Source organism: Electrophorus electricus, chromosome 7 (assembly GCF_013358815.1).
Source record: "Electrophorus electricus isolate fEleEle1 chromosome 7, fEleEle1.pri, whole genome shotgun sequence".
Taxonomy (NCBI): domain Eukaryota; kingdom Metazoa; phylum Chordata; class Actinopteri; order Gymnotiformes; family Gymnotidae; genus Electrophorus; species Electrophorus electricus.
Genome location: NC_049541.1, coordinates 13,595,203 through 13,612,290, shown reverse-complemented (window position 1 = coordinate 13,612,290; position 17,088 = coordinate 13,595,203). Strand labels below are relative to the sequence as shown.

At 39.7% G+C, this 17,088-nt stretch overlaps 2 protein-coding genes across 5 annotated transcripts in view; one reads left to right on the top strand and one right to left on the bottom strand.

Moving 5' to 3' along the window:
- Positions 1-2,339, top strand: part of kiaa0930 (KIAA0930 ortholog) — a 20,447-nt gene extending 18,108 nt beyond the window's left edge. For both annotated transcript variants that reach the window (XM_027003843.2, XM_027003842.2), the window contains 4 exons: positions 110-298; positions 1,037-1,196; positions 1,508-1,663; positions 1,968-2,339. In XM_027003843.2, the coding sequence (XP_026859644.1) occupies positions 110-298; positions 1,037-1,196; positions 1,508-1,663; positions 1,968-2,008 (546 nt within the window). In that variant the 3' untranslated portion in view covers positions 2,009-2,339. The remainder of the gene's footprint in view (positions 1-109; positions 299-1,036; positions 1,197-1,507; positions 1,664-1,967) is intronic.
- On the bottom strand, positions 1,794-17,088 carry nup50 (nucleoporin 50). 3 transcript variants are annotated; one of them, XM_035527868.1, is made up of 9 exons: positions 16,950-17,088; positions 14,286-14,361; positions 12,805-12,888; positions 12,084-12,282; positions 10,732-11,463; positions 9,575-9,662; positions 9,364-9,482; positions 7,305-7,500; positions 1,794-2,327 (listed from the first exon to the last, which is right to left on the bottom strand). In XM_035527868.1, exons 2-9 carry the CDS (start codon positions 14,352-14,354, stop codon positions 2,315-2,317), a joined length of 1,500 nt encoding a protein of 499 aa, XP_035383761.1. In that variant the 5' UTR covers positions 14,355-14,361; positions 16,950-17,088; the 3' UTR covers positions 1,794-2,314. The 3 variants fall into 3 exon arrangements, with proteins under 3 accessions (XP_035383761.1, XP_035383759.1, XP_035383762.1); XM_035527866.1 differs by lacking the exon at positions 16,950-17,088 and adding an exon at positions 16,496-16,689; XM_035527869.1 differs by lacking the exon at positions 16,950-17,088 and adding an exon at positions 15,656-16,489.

Genomic DNA, 17,088 nt, shown 5'->3' with positions numbered 1-17,088 from the left:
GATGCAGTCACATGCACAGTTATCATGGAGCATGACTAAATGCAGTGATGAAACAGATCTAGAACGACAACTTCCTCTTGCCAATGTGTGCATGTCTGTGTGTGTTCAGGTGAGCGTGGCTGCTAAAATGGCCCAGCGCATGTCCTTTGGCTTCTATAAGTACAACAACATGGAGTTTGTGCGGATGAAGGGCCCACAAGGGAAGGGTCATGCTGAGATGGCCGTGAGCCGAGTGCCCACTGGGGACACCTCACCTTGCGGCACTGAGGAGGAGCAGGACTCTCCTTTACATGAGAGGGTCAGGACACAGCCAACATACCACACACATACACATCTTCAGAACCAGCACATGTTCACAACATAGCAATCACACACAACCAGCACATATTCACAACCACAACAGCATGTGAATAGTGTACAGCTGGAAGTGGAAAATGGTTTAGAAAATCTGGGCATTGGGGTTTTCTTTTGCTCCAAGACTGCTTTTATAGCAATCCATCCCATGATGCATAATGGCCCATAATGCAATTGTAGGACAGAATTCATGTGAAGTCTGTGAGGAAAAAAACATGGAATTTGAAGTCTCGTAAAAGACACTTCAGTAGGCAAGGAGCGGATTTTTCTTGTGTAAGAGGGGTGTGAGAAATAGAAAACCCAGAGCGCCATGGGAGCAGAACAGAATACTCTGAATGGGAAGCTTAAATTGCTTAAACCTCATACTCTGCACAAATACACCACCAGCATATACACACTGAGGAAGAGCAGGACTGTGCACTAAAAAAGGACACCATCTCCAAATCAAAACTGACACACTATACACAGCTTCCAAGAGCTGATCAAGTTCAGATCATGTGAAAGTACCAGCAAAACGTGGCCCCAGAGCACAAACAACATCCTCAGCTTTATGTCTTCATCATGTTGTTCTCGCATCTGTCAGAAATGCTTATTTCCTTGATAGAATTTTGATCGCAGAGAACCACTCTGGAGATTAAGTGTTTTTGGTGCTCTCAGTGTTGACGTCTTGCCGCTCCTGCAGGTGACCTCGTTCAGCACTCCCCCCACACCCGAGAGGAACAGACCCTCCTTCTTCTCTCCTTCCCTGCGCCGTAAAGTGCCCCGAAACCGTATTGCTGAGATGAAGAAATCCCACTCCGCCAACGACAGCGAGGAGTTCTTCAGGGAAGAGGACGATGAAGGTGAGGCCTCTTTGCACCCCCCAGCTGTTGCGATGACCTGGAGGAAGCCATTTTAAATTATGACCTTGTTAAGTTTCATTGTGTTAGTTTTGACACTGAGAAGTGTGTCCTGCTGACTAATGTTTACTGACACACTTTTATAGAAGTGAGAAAAGAGACCAGTGCTTATACTATTAATTACAATATGAACATTGCCCTCTGATCTCTCCAGTTTGACTTTTGTAATGCAAGTCTATCTATATGGTATCAAGAAACACCATGTAGTTGACGAACAGGCACAGGGCCCTTGATCAGTTTGTGTCTGTCTACAGATCTTTGCAACACCACAAACCTGCGCTCGCGCTCCCTGTCCGGCACTGGCCGCTCTCTAGTGGGCTCCTGGCTGAAGCTGAACAGGACAGAGGAGTACTTCCTCCTCTACTCCCACCTCACCTACGTCACTCTTCCTCTGCATCGAATAACCACAGGTAGCACACAGTCGGCATGCACTCAACCAAGTCCACTCATGATGCAGATATAGTTCTAAGTCTGACTGCTCCTATTAAGGAATATACCCTATGTTTGCTCTGGGGATATGATCACTATGAGACTTCACAGTTTAGTTTGCATAATTTATGTTTATTGTGAATGAACATGGTCATCCATCTCAAGTTGCATTATTAATGGATATCTTTAGCATTTTACCAAAAGAAAATCTGTTAAAGGAGGATCATAATTGATCTTGGTTTATGTTTATTGCGCTTGTCCTGATTTATTGAATTGCTCCCACAGATATTCTGGAAGTGAGACAAAAGCCCATTCTGATGACATAGCAGGTCCTGACTTCCCTAGAACATGCAACTAAGTGCCTCTCCACACCAGGCCCCTGAGACAACACCGCCATCTAGCGTTCAGACAGAGAACCAAAAAAACGACAACAAAAGGAGAAGAGAATAAAAGAGAACTAAAGACATATAAAAACCAGCCAATCAAGAAGTGCCTCTTCCACCCGTTCTTCTGTGTGCTCCATGAGTCACTGTCTGTGTGTGGACACCATGGCAACTGCCTGGGCAGTGAAACACCCTGTGAGACTGCTTGTCCATCAGTTCAGCTCAGGCTTAGAACTGAAGCAGTACTGGTTAACACCCCCACCTGCGAGCAAAAGGGAAATGTGTAAAAGAAAAAAAACTCACAAAAGAATGTCTCTGTTCCTTGTATATACACTGCTGCTTAGATACTCAGTGAACATACCAACCACAACCCTGTCGCCTCAGCCTCGTGTAAAGAGACTCCCGGCTCTTTCAGTGTTGCTGATCAGTGCATAGTGCTTTTTCCAAAGGCAACCTCCTTCCATTCCTAGGCCTTAACACCTCCTAACCAGCTAATGTGACACAGGCCTACTTAAGACTTCTCAGAGTGTTTTTGAAAATGCTGGTTGTGTCGTCTTATGTTCGACTTTCCAGATAACACACTGATATAAGAGCTGCACAAGTAGAATTTTCTTTTTTTTTTTGCTCAAGAGGTCTTGGTTCATTTGTGAGTTGGGAGAGCTTGTGACCTTTATAACTGGGTGTTGGCAGTATGACAAGTGAAAGAACAATATTTCATTTGCCATAAGGCCTTGAAAACCTTGTTTCCAGAGAAACACTCAATAGATGTACTGGGCTATCACCAGAGCAGTCCTTGGCTGATTCACTACACAGTTAAACAACATGCACAGATTTTGCCACTACATTTGCAGAAACACCCAATAACTGGTTATTGGATGACATTCACACGGTTAGTCTTGTCCATGTTTTTTCTAAACCATGAACATCTACAAGCTTTAGGGTTTCTTTCCCCTTGAAAAAATCACACTCAAATTCTTACAAACTCAGACAGACCTTCTCTTTTTCCAGTTTCGACTATTCTTGTGAAGTGTGAGTTAAAGGGTCTGGAGGCTGTTGTCTTTCAACAGCTTTCTGTTTATTGGCTTTGAAATTCCATTATGCTGAAAGCTTTATGGATTTGGTAACATGAGGGGATGGCCCACCCAAATTGTCAGTATTCTGTTGGATCTTGTGAGCTGAATGTATTTAGTGTACAAATAGCTGATTGCTTTAATATCCATTTGATATTTGAAAAGCAACATTTGTCAGCAGCATTTTGAAAATGTTTTTTAAAATGTTTTGAAACTTTTTTTATCTGTAGGCTATAAAAGCCCATCAACCCAATAGAAGGCTGTTTGCAAAGAGGTCTTGTGGTACATGTACATTTCCTTAAATGCTTTAACTGCGCTTTTGTATTAAGTTTAAAAATGTAAATGTGCATGTTTAGCCAATATTTTACAATTATGTTACAATAAATGTACATTTTCCATATCCATTTATGAAAATACAAATTTAAAAAATATATCTTTAAATATGACTTTTTTTACTTACTGTAATAGATCGGAAACAGTTCAGAAATACAAGACAGAAATAAGTGTGAAATTATGGGTCCTTCAAGCAAAATTATTCTCTACACTGAGAGGTGACCAAAAATAAGAATCACTTCTGAGAAGTCATTACAGCACATCTGTCTATGCCTGAAAAGCAAGCTCAGAACTGCCTAGTTAGTGCCAACAGGTGAAATACAACTGTATAAAGCAACTCTAAAGCTTTAAGGCTCATCAAAGCCCTGTGTAGGTCTGCTGCTTTACTATGCTACATTCCTAGCCTAATAAAAATGTCATCCATACCATCTGAAACTGAAATGAGCTGAAGTCATTGGTGCCAAGTTTCCCTTCCATGGCTAATAGGTTAAAAAAAAAAAAACACTGGCACAGTTGCAAGACATGGGGTTTCAACTGCCTTTCTGTACCTTTCAACTGAAATTTTGCGTTGTTCTTCAACTGCCAGAAATGGGGTAATTCATGCTACCCTGGCCTTTTTTTCCTTGGAGAAGTTTTATTTTATAATTGAACAAAAGGCTATTTATTTATTTATGTTCCCTGACATGCATTTTTCTATTTTAGAGTAGAACCTTAAGTAGCTAATTTTTATCATTATAAAGGTCCCCTATCCTCATATCAGAACATTTTTACATGAAAATGAACCTGAATTCAGATGACTTCTGTTCAAATATGCTAGTTTATAGTTAATAAGTGATATTAAAAATACTCATACACAGAGATGAACATTAAAACATTCAAATAAATTTGTTTTAGCAGTGTGGGGTTTTTTTTTTGGGGGGGGGTGCTTTGCCTAACATTTTACAAGTTAATACAAATCAAATGAATACAAAATTACACCATTGAGTCCCCCTTAATGAACAGTGTTTGATATACATTTATATACACAGACTGACAAAATGACAGCTTCAGCATTCATCAGACTCAAGGCTTCTTGAAAGCTTATTGTAACACAAATGAAGAGCCACAAATCAATAGACATGCTAATTATTTAAAGATCTTTTTCTAACGTCAGCAACGCTCTGGGTTGTACATTAAATTTTGTTTGCAGCAGCTACCAAACCAATCATCCTGGATTTGAAGCCATACAGGGCTTGGATATCAAATGTGGTATTTGGAACATTGTTACTGGTTTTCCATGTGTCAGCTCATGCACTATTGTGCAAAGCTATAAAAAGAGAGGGAAATACCATGACACCCTTGATTAGGCTATTGATGAGGTTATTGAAAAACAAGCACTTTCAATTATTGAATATTCACCAACCCAGTTTGTCCCCTCCCCAATCCCACTCCTGACGGAATAAATATTGAAGCTGGATTCCTGTCTTAATTTAATGTACATAAAAAAGCCAGTATAACAGGGTACAAGCTGGCTGCTCAGATGATGGTACGAATAAATTACCAGGTGTAACATTAAAAACAAACAAACCAAAAAACAAACAAAAACATTCCACCAGGGGGCCAAGTGACGGATGTGTTGTCCTGGCTACAGTGCTACCATTTTGTACAATGAGTTACAACTAGCCTTTTTTTTTTCAAATCTATCCCCAAAATAATTACCATCGTTGTCTTTTCTTTTAGATTTCATCAGATGTTGAACGGCTTCTTTTAGTACTATCTGGAAGTAGTGGAGCTGAGTGTGACGGGCACAGTTCTGCATATGTCCCAGAAACAGCAGGAGGGCCCCCAGAACCAGCCTGTGCCCTATATCCAGGCCAGGCATGTGCGTAGATACAGCCACAGATGGGAGCATGCTTGAGCCAGCTAAACCACGCTACAGATAAAAGGTCACAACCACAGAGAGAAAGAAACGATAGCCGTCTTGAGGGCAGGGGAAAAAAAATACAAATAGCATCCAGAAAATGTGTAAATTTTTATTTATTTTATCCCATAGCCCTGAAAGTTTGATGGTTTTTATTTTTTATTGTCTCCAAATATGGTATTATATCTTTAAGAGATCCTCTTTAAAGAGTGGCGTGTTTTAACATTGAGCATAGCAGTGCTGATTTTCCAAGGCGGAGATCAAAGATTTATAGAAACGCAAAGAAACTGTGTGTATGGCAAAATTTTGATACCTTTGCTATACCCAACTTCTGGACTCAACAGGAGGACCAACATTATTCAGCTGCTTTGTGTGTTCTGCCCTCCTGTTCAACAGAGCCGCTGCCTTTGCCTTTATTAAAGCACATTTGTTAAGACTTCAAAACACCAGTCTCACAATGAGCTTCCTCAGTATGTACTAGCTCCTGTAGCTCACCTGGAGCAAGGAGCTGGTAATACTAAGATCATGCATTTGACTCCCAGGAACATACATATTGTCATACTGAAATAATTGTCTCCAAATGTTGCAAATATACTAAAGCAGATTCCCATCACTGATATAAAGGTTATGTTTCAAGGGAAAGCCGTGTTGTACGTTACCCTACATATTTAAAATGAGAGCGAAGTTCAGTCTGCAGCACAACCTTAGATAACAACCAGAAAACCCATACACATTTTTCAGCTTGATTTATTCGCCAATTAACCAAACTACAAAAGGTATTCGGTCCAGTTAAATGCATGCCTCTTTTCTAAGGCGTTACAAAGGTCACTTGAAAAAAGAAAAGGAAAAAACAAACAAAAAAGAAGATCCACTTTAAAGACAGCAGGGAGGGTTTTAAGGATGATTTACTTGCTGCCAGTACTAGAATAGAATTTTGACTATGTACGGCAGAAACTGTATAGGATCAATTTACACAAAGCACTCTAGAGGACTCAAAGTTCTCATTCTGAATAAATATCAATTATAGCAAAAGCCTGCAGCAATACAGCACAAAAAACCTCTTGTTAGATCTCAACCAAGTTAAATGATTTGTATAGAGAGAAATATATCTGTATGATTTGTACAGATACATATACAGGTCTGGTGGTGAGCAATTCTGCTATCAATTACCTACAGAGTAACTTAGGTTTCCCATGTACTTATCCTCTCTCAGGAAAGGAAGCACACAAGGCAATTCCAACACTTTCCAAGCCTGAAGACTAGGTGTTTCCAAAGGTAATTCACCCCCTTTTCAGGAAGGCAGAAGTACACTAAATAGACATCAATAAAGCTAAACTCACAATTCTCAATTCCTTCTTGCACTTCTTGTAAATTTACTTAATCCTCACACATTCAGAACTGAATAAAAACATCCACAGTTTCATCCATGTGTATAAAAAAAACCTTTCTGAAAGTATGATCTGCTTCACCCTTTTTATCTGTTAAATAGCAGCAAAATTAAACTCAACGGAATGTTCAAGGATCCAGGCGTTTAATAGCCCATATCTTCACTGTGATGCATGTTGGTTCTCTTCGTTACATTTAGGGAGCATATGCTGTTCTATTTAAAAACAGTTAAATCAGCATTCACACAAACAATGCTTGCAAAAGCCTGAAAGAAGGACCGCAAAAGGGATTTCACAGTATGAGAACCGATTTGTTGACATTGCTCACGAAGGATGTGTGCTGGCATGCATGTAAAAACTGTTCTAGTTCAAATGTACTAGGTTAAGCATGAGTCAAGTATGTGTACGATGACATAACCAGAGTATTGTCACATACAGCCGTGCAAACCACATTCAGGCAATACATGACATACACATGAAGGAGGTGGGGGGGGCAGTCTATTAAAATCTCAGCTGGAAGGAGTCTATGAAAGGGGGGGAGGATGGCTCACGCTTTTTTCTCCTGCAGAATTTTGTGCAGTTCATCGGCGTCCTCCGCTGTTTTGACACGGATGAGCATTGGAACAGGGGTAGTGGGGTTCTTGTCATCCACAGGGGGATTTGGCACACAGACCACCATTACGTTGTTTTTCCCTGTTCGTGTGCAGGGCATAGAAGAAGGAACCATGATGTTCAGCAAGATGTTACCTAAAGAGAAGGAGAGGGAATATGGTTCATTTCACATGCTTGACTGTAGAACAAAAGAGAAGGGTGCCCAAGGTAGCCACTGTGCAGGAAATCAAAACGCATAAGAAGCTCAGTTTTAGCAGATCTCAGAAGCAAGAGACAGACAAGGCAGCTCTAAATTTATTTACTGAATATCCAATACATTGTGGTGTGTAATTTTTGGGGATTTTTTTTTTTTAAATGGGCACGGATAACACTTTTTTTCCATGGACTGGATACAAACAGATAGAAAATGCACTTTGGTATTTTAAAGATTTATTTTTAACTGATTTTCTGAAAATAATAATTATACAGCAAGGGATTTATTCACATTTTGGGCTTTTTTCCTTTGCTTTTTAAAAAAAATCTTATGCCCCCAAAGCAGATAGTACTTTGTTAGCCTGACCTTTGGTTTGGTGTGGGTGATATGGCCAAAACAGTTTTAGACGTTTAGATGTTAAGATGATTAAACACAATGCACAATATTAATATTTCTGGGCAGTGCTAATAAATTGGGCACATACCAGGGAAAAATAGTGAAGTAGTGGCAGTTTTAAAAATGTCTATGAGTGAACAATTTTTTTAAATTTAATGTTTATAGTAAAGCCATCAGGTAAACAGGATGTTGCTGGTTCAAGCCCCACCTTAGCCCAACTGTTAGGCCCCTGAGCAAGGTCCTTAACCCACAATAGCTCAAAACTTGTCACAAGTGTGAGTCACTTTGGATAAAAGCGTCTGTTAAATGCCAGAAAATGTCAATGAAACTGGGTAATACTGCATCAACTGCTTGTTATGGTGAGGTATTATTCTGATACTGTGACACTACTGTTTACAGGGTTCTCTATAAGTGAGAAGCTCAATGGGCAGTTGGAAGCTAAGCGGTTAGGGTACATGACTAGTAATCAGAAGGTTGCCAGTTCAAGCCTCACCACTGTCAGGCTGCCAATGTTAAGCAACACTCAGTTGCGTTCAGTCAAAATTGTACATTTTTTTGGATAAAAGCATCAGCTAAATGTAAATATAATGTAAATATTATTAATACAGTATTAATGATTAATAGTCAGAAATGAAGACTCAATACCCAGAATATGCTAATAAAAGCATATTGTAACATAATTCATCACAATAACATCTTCATATGCTGCTCATCCCTACAATTCCTGAGGAATCTAGATACAAGTTCTCTGCCATAAGAGAAAATGGAGGAAAAGGTGCAATCTAAATGTGTCAGCATTTCTTCCAATGTCCACCAGGGGGACGATGACCTCTTGCTCTATTTAAACAAGTGTTCTGTAGTACTACAGCCCTCCACACCACCCCCATCCCATCAAATAATTAATTAATTAATTTTTAAAAGGGAATGAAAGTAGTTCCACTCTCTTCACTTTGGAATAAACAGTTATCCTGTTCATTCTTGGCCCTAGTGTTTTGTATAGTGCCATTTCTTTCATGGCTGGATTCATGTCTCTTAGCTTACGCTGCACATTTGTTACTCAGGGCAACCGATTTAGTGTGACCGGGCATGGTACAGTAAGAGAAATTCATTTCCAAGGTTCCCTGCACAGTAACAAATTATATAGAACTTAACCTTCAGTTCTGAACACTGACCACCAAAAAATAATAAAATCAATCTTCGGTAAGCACAATCTAAACAATCCAATGACCACAAGGGCAACAGTCACCACAAAACAGACATTAATGCCCATATGTATTTATTTCTGACTGGGGCAAAACACTACTAAGACCATTTCTGTGACTATCACTATGGACAACAGTTAAATCCCTTAAATCCAGGATAAAGTGCAAGGACTTTGAAGTGTATTTAAAATCAATAAAACCGCCTACCCAGGTTTGTGTCTGCCCGGACCAGAAGCTGCAGCTTGCCCTCTGAAACCAGCTTCAGATGCAGTGTACCAACTCCTTTCTCTTTAAACTCGCCATCCTTTTTATAGAACAACTTGCACCTGTCATGTTAAATTATGCAGTGTTACACAGAACGTAGAATTTGCAGAAAGGACTACACAAAGAACAGGTAAACCAGTGAAGTGTGAGCTACTTTTTAGAGTAGAAGGCATCTTTCTCTTTAATCTCTTTAACCACAGGTACTGGTGGCTCGTCTGATTCTTCATCAGCTCCGTTCTCATCTGCATGGGAAGAGGAGGGCAAAATATAAAGAGATGCCACGGAGAGAACAAACATCAATTACTCTGGAATTCAAGGTATTTTCTGTTATTAGTATATTAAGCTAAAACAAATCTTAAGATGAAGGCTGATTCAGATCCATGTATTACTTTCCATTAATTAAATGCTTTTTACCATCACAACTAGATGCACTGTAGGCAGGTGCGGACATACACTACGGAAGGATTAGAACCTTTTAAGCAATTTTTTCACAGCATGGCAAATTGGTTAATCATTTGGAAAGCCTAGTTTTAAATACAGCCAATATAATTATGGGAACATAATTTAAAATAACCTGTACTGCATGCTTAAAAGGATCTGCTGTCACTCACACACACACAAATGCATTATATAATATACACACGTGTGTGTGTGTGTGTGTGTGTATATATATATATATATATATATATATATATATATATATATATATATATATATATATATATATATATATATATATATATATCAATCACACATACATACACACACACACATTATATATACACGCACACTATTATATTATATTATTTATATATATATATATATATATATAAAAATATGACAGCTCATGAAAGCCTTTCTTGTATGAAATGAGGGGCTCAATTTCCCATCAAAACCGCATTTTTAAATAACTATTATTTTTAATTCAACTATTATTTTATGCCTAGATATTATATTTTGATTATCCCTGAACATAAGCAAAAAACACAAAGCATTGTGTTGTAACAAATGTCACACCCTAAAAATTATTTTAAATGTTAACAGGGGTCATGCAATCAAACAAATATATAAACAAATTAAAAAGCAAAAAACTAGCATTGCCCAGCCTGCTGCAATACACCATACTGATTTAATGAAAGAACCTTAATAAAGTTAAATGTCTACAATAAGTCTCTCTATAGTAAAATTGTACTTAAAATAAGGCATTCATCCTAGCCTTGTCTGTAAAGCTCAAAACATTTAAAATTCCCAAAACTCACAGTTGTATAGTTATAGCCAGCACTAAAGGAGCCAATTTAGCTACGAGTGTACCTGCCGTCTGGCTGCTGCCGCTTGCCTCCGTCTTGGCTGCGGTAAAAGAGAAGGCAGCTGCGGGAGTGCCTGTGCCAGCCGTGCCTCCAAACAGGGACATGGAGGAAGAGGAGGAGGAAGAGGAGGAAAACGAGAAGCCGGAAGCCCCTCCGGACGTGAGGGAGCCCAGCACGGAGCTGTCCAGCTTCTGCCCGAAGTTAAAGGTAACCCCAGCGGGAGGTGGAGCAGAGGCAGGAGCTGAGCTCTTCTCTGGGGCAGGGTTGTCCTTGTCCTTGGTGAAAGAGAACAAAGCAGAGGCGGTGCTGCCTCCGGCCGTGGCTTCCATCACGCCGGCACCACTGGGAAAGGACGGGGTTGCCGTGGTGCTGCCTGACTGGAGCTGGGGCTGTGCCTCTCCTCCAGTGTCCTGCTTGGCGCCGGTGTCCACCTGGCCTGTAGCTGCTGCCGAACCGCTGCCGTACTTCTGCTCGATGCTGGCCAGGTGCCGCTCATAGTCACGGAAGATGGGGTTGAGGTCGCACAAAGGGTTGTCGTTGACATGCTTGGTGATCCAGTCGCGCACGGAGCAGTTGAGAGCCGTGAGCTGCCGGTTGTACTCCTTGCTGCTGCTGCTACTGCCACTGCCGCCGCTGCCGCCAGAGCTTGCGGCCAGGTTGGGGGTGGAGCCATTGGACGTGATGTCAGTGCTGTCTGTGGGCTTGGAGGAGGCGGGGCCATTGAATGACAGGGAGCCTGAGGGGAAAAGAGGGGGGAGGGGGAAAAAGAGGAGGACCTTGACTGCAGTGAATAGCAGTGATGTTCTAAACGCCTCCACCGCAGCAGGGGAATGGGGAAGGGGGGAGGCAGCATGGCTGGTAGGAGTGCGTGCAGCCTAAGCTGCTCTTCACCCTCCCTTTCCCTGCTGGGTGTGTCACGCTAACTCTTCAGCCAGAGAAAGGCACTGCAGCTCTTTTTATCTGGGCCACTGTGGCCCACTCAGCTGAGCTCCACAGCAGTCTGGCACATTCACTGACTGCTGATCACCTACATTAGCCTTAATTGCTAGAGCTCTTCCCTCAACAAAGGGAGGTGTTCATGCCATTTCAGGAAAAGCTATTATGATACAGCCATCCATATCCAATATAATGTTCAAATCTGGTCTTAATTATTTGTTTTATATTGCAAATTAACTAAAAACAAGCAAAACAAATTTATAAAAAATTAAACTTATGAATTACAATTATTTGATAATATAAATAATTAAGAATTAATTATTATCCATTTCTTATCCTCATCTCAAGGGCATGTTTTTTAACCCACCCACCCACACCCCCACACCCCCACACCCACCCACACCACACTTATTGGCTCACCAGTGTTGGCCTTGGTGTTGGCAGGGGAGTTAAAACCTCCAAAAGACGGGGTGACAGAAGCCACACTGCCATTGGTCAGACCAGAGAGGGCTTTGAAGCCTGTGCCATTCCCAAAGCTGGCAAAGGCTCCCCCGCCTGCCGGAGCTGACGAGGTCAGAGAGAAACCCTTAAAGCCTTTAAAAGCTCCTCCACACTCTCCCTGTAGAAAATGGAGCAAACTCATCTATAATTTACACTGCAGTCTCAAGTACCGAATGTTATAGCAGTAATATCATAAACTGAGCCCCAAATGCAACACACGTACAGGCTCCATAATATATAGATTCTGAGACAAAATATTCCAGGCACTTTTCACCTTTTTCTAATGAGGAAAGCAAACAAACACAAACAGCACAACAATTATGAAATATAAAGAATAATGTTTTGCTTCCAGAGAAGTGGATTCTATTGGACATGCCATTAGTACTCAATGTACTCACTTTATGAGGCAATCTTTAGCAGAATTTTTAAATAATAAACAGGAAATAAATGGAAAATAAGCGGGCAAAGTATGAACAGACTGATGCCGTCATAGGTTTCATCTCAGTTTTGAAGCAATCTTATTTTGTGATGCACAATACCAATCAATTTTCCTGATGCGTCATTACATTTATGATATCCTGCCTCATGCCTAATGTATATTCACACTGACAAGCAGTGATTTCTGGAACCTTTCAGTTACCTCCGTGCCAATGTTTCGGCGCTTGGCTTTCTTGATGGCCCGGTTTTTCATCACATCCTCACTTGCAACTGAAAACGTCCCTGCCTGTAGAAACCAAAAAAATCATAACTAAATGTTACATTTGGCTAAATCAAAAGGTCTTAATTGCTGAAGAGTTGGAAAGCCAAACTAACACAAAAATGATGGTAGCAAAAACACTTCAGAATGACAAATGGGATTTTTGCACCAACTGGAACACATCTGAGCTAAACTTTCATATCCAGAAGAAAGAAAATTGCACATAAAATGGCAGCCTTTCAGTTTTAATAATGGTCAAACAAATGCAAAGAGCAATACTCCAAATGTGACCCATTTTATGCATTACACCTTTGTAACAGTACAACACAACCTACCACTTAATAGCTACTTAGCTATCAGTGAACAGGGAACCAAAATGTTCAGACAAAGCATACTTATTTTATATGGGGCAGCGCAATGGTGTTAAGGTTGTGTATTAACCCTACTTATTATTTTCTCCCATTTTTTAAAAGATATAAAAACAGAGAAAATAATAAGTAGGGTTAATACACAACCTTAACAGCATTGTGTTAGGCTAGTTAAAGTTACAACTATTATTAACCATTAGTGTGGACCACACACTCATACTAATCTGATGACATTACTAGCACAATGGTCACCATAAAACACACTTTTACAGTTATCAAATTTCAAATAAACAACGCGTTACAAACAATTTCTTAAACATACTGCCTGAAACTGAATGCAGTCAGTACATCTGAAAAGCAGATAGAGCATGTTGAGTATGGTGCTAGTAACACTAGGTACTGGAAAGGTCATGGGTTTAATTCCCAGAGAGCACATATTTATCAGTATGACAGTTACACATGTAAGTCTCTTTGGATGAGAGCATCTTCCAAATGCCTAAAATATAAAATGATAACAAAAACAATAATCTGACATGTTTTAGAACTATGCATGTTTTTTCCTTTATTTGAAATGATCAGAAAATAATTTTATGCCTATTAGCATTAATGCTCATTGCTATAATTTTAATTCTATTACTGTTACTATTTTAGTTTATTAAGAACATGTTACGTCAGCACAGAACCAGTTTTGATTAGACAGAACCTCAGTGTTTGTAACAATTCAGTCCAACTATGAAGCAAGTCCACAAACAATTGTTCCCACTGCATTTCTACATCCAAAATGACAAACTGTATTTTTAAAATAATAATAAAAAATGGTATGTGACTATTCTAAACCAAATCTTTGGCCATTTGTGGCATTTTGTGAACACACATTCTTCTGCAGACAAATCTTCTTGCACCAAGTGAGAACATAGTGCTGAATTGGCTGTGAGGATTGGTGACAATAAGCCTGTCCAGGAATATGCGATTAAGTGAGCCCAGCTGTCAATATTAAAAAATCCTAAATATGTTGCATTTGTTCCATGATTCCCAGTTTCATTAAGGAAATCTTACCTCTTCTCCTTCATCTTCCTGATCCCAGTTTCTGTCAGTCAGCTCCTTCTCTGCAATCCGCTTTGCCATCACAGATCTGCATATTGGGAAAAATGGAACAAATTGACCACTTCAATTGTAATAACAAAAGTAACAAGGTCAAGCAATATACATTACATTTCCAAATATGGTAAAAGGCCTGTTGAAATGGCATAAGGAATTGAAGAATATGGTTAAGTAAATGCTACATAATGTGCAACAGCGTACACAGGACATGTCCCAGCGTCCCAGTCATGGCATATAAGAACAAGCACTGACCAGGTAAATCAAATCAGGGATGGACCACATCTCACAAGCTCCAATGTGACAAAAGAAGTTTAAGACAATCCAGCACCTAAAAAGCACCTAGAAACCGCAAGATGCTATCATACAAAACATTTTCCCCCAACTGGCAGAGTCAGAGTTCCACTGCCCCGCCATTTAGCCCTATGAGAAATGCATTATTGTAGTCATCGAGAAAAAAAAAACTAAATCATCAATTTGTTTGGCATCCTGCCGACAATGATAGGGTCTCTTGTGCTATATTCCTTAAATGATATTAATGATATTACTTAAACCGCATTCTATGTGGTTTAATAGTTAAACTAGAGTCTAAACATGACACTCACTCAATCATGCAGTTACGTTTATGATGAGGTTGTTACTATTCTAGCTAACTAGTTAAGTTATTAATAAACAGCATAAAATTTAGCTATGCTAGTATTTATGTTCTAAAACCCATGAAATCCTTACGTTTTGAGAAACAACTTGCCCCGTGTGTTTTTTTTTTTAATTGGCCCCAGGCCATAAATCCATTGCATATGTCTAATCCTGCAAGCAGGGACAACATACAATAAAATGTAACCAAGTGAGAGGAGTCACAATCAGAAACATATGCAAGGCATATGAGCTGGGAATCCTTAGACAAAATGGAAGAAGCCACAGAGAGCAGTGGAACACAAATTCCTGTGGGACCTCCAGATCCAGACAGTCAGGCAATTAATGGCAAACCAACCAGACATAGTTGATAAGATGCAGAAAATTGAAGTAATACATATGGTAATGGTAACAGGTAATAGATATGACAATGCCAAGTGATGGAAACATCCAGAGAAAGGAACATTTGTTTGAAGAAGGGAACACAAACTTTGGAAGCTAACAATAGCACTGTCCCAAAAATGATAGGAGCACTTGAGGTGAAAGTACTGTCTGCATCCTCAAATTCCCAGGCCTCTGGTAGAAGTCCTAAAAGTTAGGAAAAGATATGACCACTAGACAGAAGGGTGAGGTAGGAATCTTATATAAACACCAAACACACATATAAAAAATGATATATAGAAGCACTTTCTTACACATCTGAGGAAGCACCTCTGTCTGGAACATTCTATTTATCTGGAAACCCTGTGTACTTTACAATTTTGAATAATAATTGAGAGCAGTGACAATATTTGAACAGATATAAGCCTAAGCAAGAAACAGCCAATTATTTTGACACCCTAAAGTGTCTTTTTAAAGAAGTTCCACTGAATTAAGATTACATTTTAAATATTTTTATTAAGAATTTTTCAAGTTTTGGCACTTAAATAATCAAGTTTGTTTTTCTGCTGTGTATTCAACACTGACACGTTCCAGCCTCACAATAGTCTGTTCTATGGAACTGGCATGCCACACTATGAAAAAATTGCAACATAAACCGACAAAAATTGGTCTTTACTTCATATACTTGCACTTAACATTGCTGAATACAGAGCCAGCAGAAAACAGAACAAGCGAAATTACAAATATCCTTAAAAACTTGAGATGGCCTAACAAGTTTGACCATGATGCAAATCGTGCTACGATGTAGGAAACTGTTTCTAGAATACAACCAAGAGAAAGGGAAGGGTTTTAGCTCCAAATAAACCGCTTAAAAGTTTAGATGTCAGAGCTAAACCAACAAGATGTAAAATACCCTTATTTTCTTTCCGAACAGCTAAACGTAAGATATCGCTTATTAACCATCCAGTCATGAACATAGGCTAAATACTAACTCGACAAATGTGCTAGCATCAAAGCTAATCTAATTATCTTAGTGAATAGTCCTTGATTCCTGGAAAGTTAACTTGGCTAGCTAGTTAGCCAATACGCCAAAGTTCCGTTTCCTTTAGTTACCACTTGGCTAGTTAGCTACATTGCACAGGTTTACCATTTACCTAAAACAATATCTAAGTAAGGTTGTCACGTCCATATTGACAGGTAACGGAGAAAGCGGTAATTGGTTTTGGAGTCAACGAGGTAGCTAGCCATTTTAAAATAGCTAGCTAAAACGCAACTATCTTAGTCAGCTAGTATAGGTAACGCTCCGTTTCCACCATTTCTCGACTGCTGTGGTAGCTAAGCTTAGCCCAACTTAGTCAAGCGTGTGCTTGGCCACTTTTTAAATAGCTTGTCGTGTGTGTAATGCACACCAGAAGCACAGGGCGTATTTTAGACTCACAAGCTAACCTACGCAGCCACCTAGTTAGCGTTAAGTAGCTATTCAAACTAAGCAACGGCCATTCGGTTCCATGTTAGCTAGCTAGCAAATGCTACAATAACACTAACGCACTCACGAGGGGGGAAAAAAAAACATTTTGTATGGAAATACGACACATGTTGAATACAAACCTTCCAGACGATCAAGGGCTGTATCAAACTTCCTGTAACTTATGAACGGGTACTTGTGATATTAGCTACAGAGCTTAAAATAACAACCGGCAGTTTCAACTTACACACCGGGAACCTCTCTCATACCACCATTTTAGAA